General features: G+C 40.4%; 1 protein-coding gene across 1 annotated transcript in view; it reads right to left on the reverse strand.

Annotated features, from left to right (window-relative positions):
- Window positions 1-356: 356 nt before the first annotated feature.
- The window catches only part of tada1 (transcriptional adaptor 1), an 85,484-nt gene continuing 72,971 nt past the window's right edge, over window positions 357-12,869 (reverse strand). Inside the window, exon 8 of the mRNA XM_073063597.1 lies at window positions 357-1,667. Within this exon, the coding sequence (XP_072919698.1) occupies window positions 1,518-1,667 (150 nt within the window). The 3' untranslated portion in view covers window positions 357-1,517. The remainder of the gene's footprint in view (window positions 1,668-12,869) is intronic.

Below are 12,869 nucleotides of genomic sequence, written 5' to 3' on the forward strand. Positions count from 1 at the left end.
AGAATCAAACAGGATATCAAGGTTGGAAACAGACCAATTCAGCTCCAAAGTGGAGAGGAATGGAACTGGCTGCTATGAACAGGCAGGAACCAAATTCGGTTTTCTGAGCAAATTAGAAAAAAAAATTCTGTTCATCCAGTTCTGGATGTAGGATAAGCAATCTATCAACTTAAAATATAGTGCAATGGTGTGATGCAGCTGATTATATAACCAAACTGTAGGTTGATCCAAGCATGAAAATAATGGTTTTGCACAACCGTGTTGTATGTGCAGTATATACTGGTAAAGGATTTTAGACAATTTTAAAAATCAATTTCGAGTTGTATATTCAAAATTCAGAGATTAATACTTGCAAATTTTTCAACATAAGCTAAATGACATCTGGTTTTATTGATATTTAAATGAATTGACTACAGCATTTTTCCACATCAACTACAAAATAAAATTATAAATACACAAACATGTAAAACAAATGTAAAAAAAACTTGTATACAAAAGATCCTGTATTATACAGATTATATCTCAAATTTTTATCGTACAAAAATAAACTTATTCAATGTTGTTATTACAATGCATTGGTAAACATGCACTTAAGACATTTTGCCCATCAATAATGGTATTTTCCTTCAATTAAACTTGCACAAGGAATCAGGATCTACCTAGCGAAGTTATTTTACATTAGTTGGCAGGTATTATGCACAAAAGGGAAATCAATCAGGCCTTTAAGTACTTGGCAAACCTTTAGCAAATGCTTGCTTAGTTTCTTGTGTGAAATTCTAACCTTTAGCAAAATACTGAACCAGCTTACTTTAGAATTAATCTATAGGCTGGCAGAGTGGTGCTGCAGGAAGTACAAGTGTGTCATACTTCCGGCAACCTACGTTCAATCCAAACCTCAGGTGCACTCTGTGTAGACCTCACACTTTCTCCATGTTATTGCGTGTGTTTCCTGCCACATCTCAAAGACACACTGGTTGTTCAGTTACATGCCAACTATAAATTACTCTTAGAGTAGGTGGCTGGTGGGTGAATCAGGATATGTTAATGGGCGTGTCACAAAGTATATGTTAGGATTGATCTGATGGTCACAACTGACTTGAATCAAATGATCACCTTCTCCGTTGCAAGGAAACAGGAACGTATGAGTAGGGAATTAGTACACACATATCACACTTTGCAACCTCAAATCAGATAACTCAAAGCAAATTTGGCCATACCAATTTTTTGGAATGCATAACAGCAATGCAGCTGCTTAATAGATGAAGGGAAACACACAGCTATAAAATTTATTGTGAATATTTTATCAAAGCTGTTAAATTTAAGTAACATTGTCCATTATTTAAAGTCACGTTTGTCATTAGCTACAGGCAATAATGCTTCCTAGTGCAGGGATTATCCACTGATGGCATAGACATAACATGACCGTTGATGAGGGATCCAACTTAGATCAGCAATTATCTTATTCTTTAACAGCCAATGCAAAGCATGTTCTGAGCTCCAAAACCGGCTGCGACCAGTCAACAAACAAGGCCTTCTTTGACTGCCAGTCTTTGTCGATGGATCTTGTCCTGCTCTAACTCCTCATGGCTTGGGTGCCAGAGTCTAGCCAATATCCTTTCTATATTCAAGGCATAAACTGTGTGTGCTGGTATTACTTCCCTGTGTACCTACAAAGAAAAAAGATCATTAAGTACAATAAAAAGGCAACAGATTAATGTGAACATTTCACAGAAATTATAATCTTGTTAAGTTCATTCAAAAAAAATCTAACTGCTGTAGGAACACAGTAGGTCAGGCAGCGTCTCTGGAGGCAGAGGAATGATCAATGTTTCAGACAAAACCTTGCAGCTAAACTGCGAGTACAGAGGGGTGATAGTCAGTATAAAGAGGTGAGAAGCTTTGATCATTTCAGTTTGGCTTTATCCTGAGCTAAGTACGGACTCAAAAATCTATGTTTTTCTCTTTTGCTAAAAATTAAGAGTAAACTGCAGCAATATAAAATAAGTAACTATTTAACACTAATAATTAAAACAATTACCCAAAACTCAGTTATCCTGACAATCTGGAATAACTTTTCCCTTCTCAGCTCACAACTGTTAGAGAAACTGAATTAACAGATTTATAACGTAATGCATTTGAAGTTTTTGTTTCCAAAAGTAGCAGAAACACATCCTAGGAACCATTCAGAAAATCAATTATTGTGAACAATGGAATCTGAACACAAAGAATACATAGAAGATCAGCTGGTAGACAGAAGAGTGTCTGTGGCTGCTTTCTGAGGTTTGGTATAGTGGTCAAGTTGGGGCCCAAAGCTCCAGGCATATTAAGGATTAATTCCTGCCCTTGGTACTTTAGCCACAAAGAAAAGAAAACGCACATATATCAACCAGTTAGTTTCTTTCTTGTTGGATTTGGTTGTGGACATTGAACATTCCTTCATTTGCAACTGAAGCTGAAATATATTTATAGGCCAGAACCAAAAGATGCGATGCGACGGCCCTGCAGTTGATGCAGTCCACCTTGGTTTAATTAATAACATTGTTAGCCATACATTCCACAATGGTGTTATTCTTCCAGTTGAATACAAAATACAGAACTAGTCATAGAAAAGTACAGAATAGAAACAGCTATTCGGCCCATCTAGTCTGTGGTGAGACATTTAAACTGCACTGGGACCATAACCCTCCATACCCCTACCATCTATGTACCTTTCCAAACTTCTCTTAAACACTGAAATCGTGCTTGTATGCATCACTTACGCAGGCAGCTGATGCACACTCTCATGACCCTCTGAATGAAGAAGTTTCCCCTCATGTTCCCCTTAAACTTTTCACCTTTTGTCCTTAACCCATGACCTCTCGTTGTAGTCCCACCCAACCTCAATGGAAAAAGCTTGCTTGCATTTACCCTATCTATACTCCTCATAAATTTCTATACCTCTATCAAGTCTCCCCTCAGTCTTCTACTATCCAAGGAATAAAATACCAACCTATTTCATCTTTCCATATAATTCAGGTACTCCAGACCCCGCAACATCCTTGTAAATTTTCTCTATACTACTTCCTGTAGGTAGGTGACCAAATCTGTACACAATACTCCAAATTAGGCCTCAGCAAAGTCTTATAAAACTTCAACATAACACCCCATCTCCTGTACTCAATACTGATTTATGAAAAGCAAAGTGCCAGAAGTTTTCTTTATGACACTATCAACCCTTTCTATGAATTATGGACCTGTATTTCCAAATCCCTTGTACTACTGCACGCCTCAGTGCCCTAGCATTCACTGTGTAAGACCTACCCTAGTTGGTTCTACTGAAGTGCAACACCTCACGATAGTCTGCAGCAAATGGCATCAGCTATTTTTCAGCCCTTTTTACCAACTGGTCCCCATCCATCTGCAAGCCATGATCATCTTCCTTGCCGTCCATTACACTCCCAATGTGGTGTCATTGGGTTGTTTGTTAATCTAGTTAACCACATTATCATTTAGATTGATGATATATATGACAAACAACAACAGACCCAGCACCAATTCCTGCGGGACTCCACTAGTCACAGGCCTCCAGTCAGGAGGGCAACCATCTACTACCACTCTGGCTTTTCCCAAGAAGTTAATGTCTAACCCAAATTACTACCTCATCTTGAATGGCGAGCAACTGAACATCCTTGACCAACCTCCCATGCGGGACCTTGTCAAATGCCTTGCTGAAATCCATGTAGACAACATCAACTGCCTTGCCTTCCTCAACTTTCCACCTAATTTCTTCGACGAAATCTAAGATTGGTTAGACACAAACTAACACACATGAAGCCGTACTGACTATCCTTAATCAGTCCACGTCTCTCCAAATACTCATATATCCAGTCTCTTAGAATACCTTCCAATAACTTTCCCACTACTGATGTCAGGCTCACTGCCCTATATTGTCCTGGTTTAATTTTAGAGCCTTTCTTAAACAGCAGAACAACATTAGCAATCCTCCAATCCTCTGATTGGAGGATGATTTAGCTAACGATAGCTAAATCATCCTACTTGCCGCTAGGATGATTTAAATATCTCTGTTGGGGTCCCGGCAATTTCTGCACTTGCCTCCCGCAGGTTCTGAGCGACAACTTGTCAGGTACTGGGAATTTATTCATCCTAATCTGTCTCAAGACAGCAAACACCTCCTCCTCTGTAATCTGTATAAAGTCCATGAAGTTGACGCTGTTTTGCCTTATAGACTCTGTGTTTGTTTCCTGAGTAAATACAGATGTAAAAAATGCATTTAAGATCTTCCCCATCTCTTTTGGCTCCACACATTTTGATCTTCCAGAGGACCAATTTTGTCCCTTGCAATCATTTTGCTCTCAACATATCTGTACAATCTCTTGGGATTCTCTTTCACTTGTATGCTAAGGCAACTTCGTAACTTCATTTAGCCCTCCTGATTTACTTCTTAAGTGTTCTCTTGCATTTATTATACTCAATAAGCACCTTATTTGTTCCTGCCTGCCTATACCTGCAATGCAACTAATTTTTTTTCTTAACTAAGGCCTGAATATCTCCTGAAAACCAAGGTTCCCAACACTTGTTATCTTTACCTTTTATTCTGACAGGCACATACAAGCCTTATACTCTCAAAATTTTGCTTTTGAAGGCTTCCCACTTACCAAGTACATCTTTGCCAGAAAATTCCCTGTCCCAATATACGTTTGACAGATCCTTTCTGATATCATCAAACTTGGCCTTTCTCCGACCTAGAATATCAACCTGTGGACCAGACCTATCTTTTTGCATATTTACTTTGAAACTAATGGCATTGTGATCAGTAGATGCAAAGTGTTCACGTGCCCTATCTCACTCCCTGATAGTAGATCAAGTATCATACACTCTCTCATTAGGATTTTCTATGTACTGATTAAGAAAACTTTCCTGAACACATTTGACAAACTCTATCCCATCTAGTCCTTTTGACATATAGGAGTCCCAGTCAATATGTGGTAAGTTAAAATCATCTACTATAACTACCTTATGCTTCTTGCACTAGTCTGCGATCTCTCTACAAATTTGTTCCTCTAAAGCCCTCGGACTGCTACAGGCATCGGTAACAATCCTGAGATCACAGCCCCCGAGATCCTGCCCTTTAACTCAGCACCTAAAGTCCTGAACTCTCTTTGCAGAACCTTATCGCTCTTCTTTGTATCAGAACCTCATTGGTACCTACATGGACCATGACTTCTGGCCATTCACTCTCCCACTTAGAAATGCTGTGACTCAATCCAAGATATCCCAGACCATGGCACCCAGGAGGCAACATATCATCCAGAAATCTTGTTCACATTCACAGAACTTCATTCTGTTCCCCTAACTAACCAATCCGCTATCACCACAGCTTACCTCCTCTGCCCCCTTCGCTTCTGAGCCACCATGGCTGTCAAAAGAAGTTAAGGACTGCATAAAAGCCAAGGAAAGGATATAGAAGGTAGAAAAAGTGAGTGGGAAGTTGGATGATTGGGAAGCTTCTAAAGTCCAACAAAAGGCAATGAAATAAAGCTACAAGGGAAAAAAATTAAATAGGAGGGCAGACTAGCCAATAATATAAAGAAGGATACTAAATGTTTTTTCAATTATAGAAAGAGTAAAAGGGAGGTAAGATTTGATACTGGACCACTGGAAAATTATGCTGGTGAGGTAGTAATGGAAGACAAAGAAATGGCAGTTGAACTTAATGGGTATTTTGCATCAGTCTTCACTGTGGAAGACGCTAGCAGTGTGCCAGAAGTCCGTGAGTGTCAGGGAGCAGGAGATGAGTGCCATTGCTATTACAAAGGAAAACGTGCTAAGCAAACTTAAAGGCTTTGAAGTGGACAAGTTACCTGGACCAGATGGACTACATCCCAAAGTCCTGAGAGGGGTTGCTGAAAAGTTAATGGATGCATTGGTCAGGATCTTTCAAGAATCACTTGTTTCTGGAATGGTACTACAGGACTGGAAATTTGCAAATGTCACTCCACTCTTTAAGAATGGAGGAAGGCAAAAGAAAATAAATTATAGGCCAGTTAGCCTAACCTCTTTGGTTGGAAAGTGCTGGAGTCTATCATTAAGGATGAGGTTTCGGGTACTTGAGTCTAATGATAAAATAAGTCAAAGTCAGCATGGTTTCTGTAAAGGGAAATCTTGCCTGACAAATCTGTTAAGAGTTCTTCGAGGAAGTAACAAGCACGGTGGACAAAGGAGTGGCAGTGGATGGCATTTACTTGGATTTTCAGAAGGTATTTGATAAGATTGCACACATGAGGCTGCTTAACAAGATAACATCCTTTAGCATTACAGGAAAAATATTGACATGTAGAGAGGAATGTTTGACAGGCAGGAGGCAGAAAGTGGGAATAAAAGGGGCCTTTTCTGGTTGGCTGCCGGTAACTAGTGGTGTTCCTCAGGGGTCAGTATTGGGACTGCTACTTTTCACATTGTTTGTCAATGATTTGGATAATGGAATTGATGGCTTTCTGGCAAAGTTGGCAAATGATACATAGACAGGTGGAGGGGTAGGCAGTTCTGAGGAAGCAATGCAGGAGGACTCAAACTGGAAGAATAGGCAAAAAAGTGGGAGATGGAATAGTGTTGAGAAATGTATGAGTATGCATTTTGGTAAAAGGAACAACAGTGTGGACTATTATTTAGATGGGGAGAAGGTTCAAACATCAGAGTTGCAGAGGGATTTAAGAGTCCTTGTGCAAGACTCCCTGAAGTGTAATTTACAAGTTGAATCTGTGGTACATCTCTCTCTCTCTTTCTTTCATTCATTCAAGGAGAATACAATATAAAAGCAAGGAAATAATGCTGAGCTTTTACAACACACTAGTCAGGCCTCATGGAGTACTGTCAACAGCCTTGGGCTCAATATCTCATAAAACATGTGTTGTCATTGGAGAGAGTCCAGAGGAGATTCACGAGGATGATTCTGGAAATGAAGGAATTAACATATGAGGAGCATTTGGCAGCATTGGGCCTGTGCTCACTGGAATTTAGAAGAATGCAGGAGGATCTCATTGAAGCCTACTGAATGTTGAAAGGACTAGATAGGGTGGACGTGGAGAGGCTGTTTCCTATGGTGAGGGTACCCAGAACTAGAGGGCACAGCCTCAAAACTGTGGAGCAACCTTTTTGAACAGAGGTAAGGAGAAACTTTTTTTTAGCCATAATAGTGAATCTGTGAAATGATCTGCCACAGACTGTGGTGCAGTCCAAGTCCGTGGGTATATTTAAGACAGAAGTTGATTGTCTCCTGATTGGTCAGTTCATCAAAAGATGTGGGAGAAGACACGTGTGTGGAGATTAGTGGGATCTGGGACCAGGCATGATGGAATAGCAGAGCAGATTCAATGGGCTGAATGCTTAATTCTGCTCCAATGTCTTATGGTTTTATGGACCTTTGGAATTATGGTATTGTACCCATTGGTGAGACTTGATTTCAGGGGAGGCAAGATTAGCAGCTCAATGAATTAGGTGCTAAATTAAAGGTTAGGACCTCCATAGTTGTGGTCTCAGGATTGCTCCCTGTACCATGTGCTATTGAGGCCAGAAATAAGATCATAATGTTTAACATGTGGCGAAAGAGTTGGTGTAGGAGGGAGGTCGTCAGATTTTTGGATCACTGGGCTCTCTTACAGGAAAGGTGGGACCTGTGTAGACGTGATGGCTTGCACCTGAACTGGAGGGGGGGCTGATATTCTAGCAGGAAAGTTTACTGTTTATCAGACAGACAGACATACTTTATTGATCCCGAGGGAAACTGGGTAATTGGTTTACCAGTGCTGGACAGGGTGGATTTAAACTAGAGTTGCTGGGGTGGGAGTGGGAACCAGAGCGCCAGAACAAATAGCGGTTGTGGAGAAAAATGATGTTAAGCCTACATACAAAGACAAGATTCAAAAGATTGATACTGGTGGTATTAATGTTCTGAGTCATGTATATTTCAATACAAGCAGTATTGTGGCCATTAGTGAGATGGTTACAGGAGAGGCAGGATTGGCAGCTCAATGCTCCAGGATCCCGCTGTTTTAGATATGACAGAGCGTTAGGGGTGATGTCACTAATCAAGGAAAGAATCTCGACAATGCTCAGCCAGGACAGATTGGAGGGCTCATCTACTAAGGCTATGTGGGCGGATCTGAGGAATAAGTAAGGGGTGACCACATTGATAGGATTATATCATAGACCCAATAGTCAGTAGAGTTTAGAAGAGCAAATTTGTGGAGAGATAGCAGACAGTTGCAAGAAAAATAAGGCTGTGATAACAGGTGATTTTAACTTTCCATATATTGACTGGAACTACCATACTGTAAAAAGGACAGATGGGATGGAGTTTATAACCATATAACAATTACAGCATGGAAACAGGCCATCTCAGCCCTTTTAGTCCATGCCAAACACTTACTCTCACCTAGTCCCACTGACCTGCACTCAGCCCATAACCCTCCATTCCTTTCCTGTCCATATACCTATCCAATTTTACTTTAAATTACAATACCGAACCTGCCACTACCACTTCTACTGGAAGCTCGTTCCACACAGCTACCACTCTCTGAGTAAAAAAGTTCCCCCTCATGTTACCCCTAAACTTTTGCCCCTCAACTCTCATGTCCTCTTGTTTGAATCTCCCCTACTCTCAATGGAAAAAGCTTATCCATGTCAACTCCATCTATCCCCCTCATAATTTTAAATATCAACCTTCTAAGCTCCAAAGAATAAAGACCTAACTTGTTCAACCTTTCTCCGTAACTTAGGCGCCAAAACCCAGGTAACATTCTAGTAAATCTCCTCTGTACTCTCTCTATTTTGTTGACCTCTTTCCTATAATTCGGTGACCAGAACTGTACACAATACTCCAAATTTGGCCTCACTAATGCCTTGTACAATTTTAACATTACATCCCAACTCCTTTACTCAATGCTCTGATTTATACAGGCCAGCATACCAAAAGCTTTCTTCACCACCCTATCCACATGAGATTCCACCTTCAGGGAACTATGCACTATTATTCCTAGATCACTCTGTTCTACTGCATTCTTCAATGCCCTACCATTTACCATGTATGTCCTATTTTGATTATTCCTACCAAAATGTAGCACCTCACACTTACCAGCATTAAACGCCATCTGCCATCTTTCAGCCCACTCTTCAAACTGGCCTAAATCTCTCTGCAAGCTTTGAAAATCTACTTAATTATCCACAACACCACCTATCTTAGTATCATCTGCCAAATTTTTGTCAAATGTGTTCAGGAAGTTTCCCTAATCAATATATCCAGGCCCCAACTACAAAGATGTTCTGGGAGACGGGGAGGTGTGGGAACCAGAGCACCAGAACAGAAAGTGCAATGGTTGTGGAGAAAAATGCTGCTGAGATGTTGGAATCAAAAGGTCAAAGCTGCTGGGTGGTCTATAATATAATGGGATTATAATTAGAGCACCAAAAAGTCAGTGAGATTTAGAGCAGCAAATTTGTAGCAAGTTCACAGACTATTGCAAGAAACATAAGAATGTGATAGTAAATGATTTTAACTTTCTACATATTAACCAGTACTCCAGTATTATAAAATAGATAGGTACATAAATACTTTATTGATCCCAAACAAAATTACAATGTCACAGTAGCATTACAAGTGCACAGAATAAATATTAGAAGAGAAGCAGAAAAAGTAAAAAATAAGTTACCACAAACTGTCTTAACAGGGGAGTGTCACCACTTCCCCAGCTGTAGGTTGGCTCATTATACAGCCTAATGACTGAGGGCAAGAATGACTTCATATCCTTTGGAGCAACACAGTTGTCTTAGTCTATTACTAAAAGTGCTCCTCTGTTCAGCCAAGGTGGCATGCAGAGGGTGAGAAACATTGTTCAGAATTGCTAGGTTTTTCTGTAGGGTCCTTTGTTCTACCACAGACTCCAATGTCCAGTTTGACTCCTATAACAGAGCCAGCCCTTCTAATCAGTTTATTGAGCCTATTGATGCCATTACCCCATTACACCACCGCATAGAAGATTGTACTGGAGACAACATGTGAAGAAGAGGCTTGCATACTCCAAAGGACCTCAGTCTCCTCAGGAAGTAGAAGTGACACTGGCCCTTCTTGTACGTAGCCTCCGTGTTGGTGCTCCACTCAAGTCTGTTATCCAGGTGCACCCCCAGGTACTTGTAGGTCCTCACCACATTCAGGTCCTATCAATACTAACAGGGAGCAGTGCAGGCTTAATCTTCCTAAAGTCCATCACCATCTCCTTTGTCTTATTAATGTTGAGCTGCAGATGATTCAGCTTGAACCATTTGACAGTGCTCCACCAGGGCCCTATATTCATCCTCCTGTTCCCCCTTTTAACACCCAAATATTGCTGAGTCATCAGAGAATTTCTGCAGATGACATAATTCAGTGTTGTATCTAAAGTCCTAGGTATACAGGGTAAACAGGAAAAAAGCCAATACTGTCCCCTGTGGGGCCCCAGTGCTGTTATAGCCATGTCTAACACACAGCTCTGAAGCTACACATAACTGTGGTGTGCCAGTCAAGTAGTCCATTATCCAAGATACAATGTAAGTGCCAATCTGCACTGAATGGAGCTTTCCCCCCAGAAATGAGGGCTGTATGGTATTGAAGGAACTTGAGAAATCAAAAAACATGATCCTCACAGTGCTACCCTGCTTATCCAAATGGGAGTAGACTCTGTTCAGCAGCTAAATGACAGCATCATCTTCTCCATTGTGCTCCTTGTAAGCAAACTGCAAGGATTGAGGGCTGATTTGACTAGAGGTCAGAGGTAAGCCAGGACCAGCCTCTTTAAGGTCTTCATAAAGTGTGAGATCAGGACCAGACAACCGCAGTCATTCAAAACTTTTGGTTGGCCCTTCTTGGGTACTGGGACCACACAATAGGCTCCACAGTCTGGACCCTTTCCAGGCTGAAACTCAGATTGAAAATACACTAGAGAACTCTACACAACGGCTTCAGGACATTGGAGTTCACATCATCTCGGCCAATGCTTTGCTGTGTCAGTTTCCCTACAGCTCTTCTCACATTGCTTAGTAATGAAGGTGAGTCCATGATGTCTAGGGAGTTGATGGGTGAAGATTGGGATGTTAGCAGTTGGGATGTGGAGGTGTGGATGGTTGGTGCAGGGCCAGGAAGGGATGTAGACAGTGGTAGCCTATGTTGTTCATCCATATGTTGAATTGGAGGGGGGAGGAGGGAGGAAGGGAGGCACTGGTGCCTCTGCACCCGGATTGGTGTGCTGAGTGGGGGAGAGGGGGTGAACAGGAGGGAAATTGTCAATGATATTCCCAAATTGTCAATTGGGGATGATATAGGGCAGGTGACAGACGTTTATGTAGGGAACACACTGCATCTGGTGATCAGAATGTTTCAAGATAATTATGGTGGAGAAGAATAAGTCTGGTCCTCAAGTTGAGATTCTCATTTGGAGAAAGGCCAATTTTGATGGTATTAGAAAGGATCTGCCAAGTGTGGATTAGGTCAGGTTGTTTTCCAGCAAAGGTGTACTTAGCAAGAGTGAGGCCTTCAAAAAATGATATGCTGAGACTGCAGAATTTCTATGTTCTTGTCAAAATAAAAGGCAAGGCTAACAGGTTCAGGGAATATTGGTTTTTGAGATATACTGAGGCCTGGTTAAGAAGGAGGTGCACAGCAGGTAAAGGCAGGAAGGAACAAATGAGGTACATGAGTATATAAAATATAAGAGAACACTTAAGGAAATCAGGAGGACTAAAAGAAAGCACGAGATTGCTATAACAGACAAGGTGAAGAATTCCAAGAGCTTCTACAGATATATTAAGAGCAAAAAGATAGCAAAGGAGAAAATTGGTCATCTGGAAGATGAGTGTGGTCATCTAAAGATGGGAGTCAAAAGAGCTGGGATAAATCTTTCTTTCTCAATCTTTTTTATTGAATTTCAAGTAGATAAACTTAACAATGATAATGATACAAAGAGATTGGGATTACATTAATAACAGTTAACATGTACAGAAACAGACTCCGAGTAACATGTGTAATCTAAGCCTCCCAATCTCTTAGTAACTAGACATGAAAAATACAAAAAAAATTTTTTTACAAAAAGAGGAAAAAAAAGTCCCACTAAACTAAAAAAAAACACAAAATAAAACAAAAGCTGGGCTGCCATGTTTCATTATTTGTCATTAACTCTGATCCACTATACGCGAACAAAAAGTTATGAGAAGGATTCGGAAAAGGTCAGCTTACATCATATAAAAATGTTGAATAAATGGTCTCCAAGTTTCTCCAAATTTAACCTAATGCCATTCCTAATTTTTTTCCAAGTTTAAACATGTTATAACTTGGGAAAACTATTGAAATGTAGTAGGGGGCTTAGGATCTTTCCATTTAAATAAAATGGATCTTCTGGCTATTAATGTAACAGAGCTGGGATAAATCTTCAATGGATTTTTTGCTACTATATTTAATCCAAAGACAGACACAGAGTTTACAGAAGTGAGGCAAAGCAGCAATGAGGTCATGGAATGGAAACAGTTTACAAAGGAGGAGGTGTTTGCTGTCTTGAGGAAAATTAGGGTAGATATACAGTGGCATGCAAAACTTCAGGCACCCCGGTCAAAATTTCTGTTACTGTGAATAGCTAAGCGAGTAAGAGATGACCTGATTTCCAAAAGGCATAAATTTAAAGAAGACACATTTCTTCAATATTTTAAGCAAGATTTTTTTTTTACTTCCATCCTTTACAATTTCAAAATAACAAAAAAGGAAAAGGGCCCGAAGCAAAAGTTTGGGCACCCTGCATGGTCAGTACTTAGTAACACCCCCTTTGGCAAGTATGACAGCTTGCAAATGCTTC

The sequence above is a fragment of the Hemitrygon akajei genome, chromosome 12 (assembly GCF_048418815.1).
Source record: "Hemitrygon akajei chromosome 12, sHemAka1.3, whole genome shotgun sequence".
Classification (NCBI taxonomy): Eukaryota; Metazoa; Chordata; class Chondrichthyes; order Myliobatiformes; family Dasyatidae; genus Hemitrygon; species Hemitrygon akajei.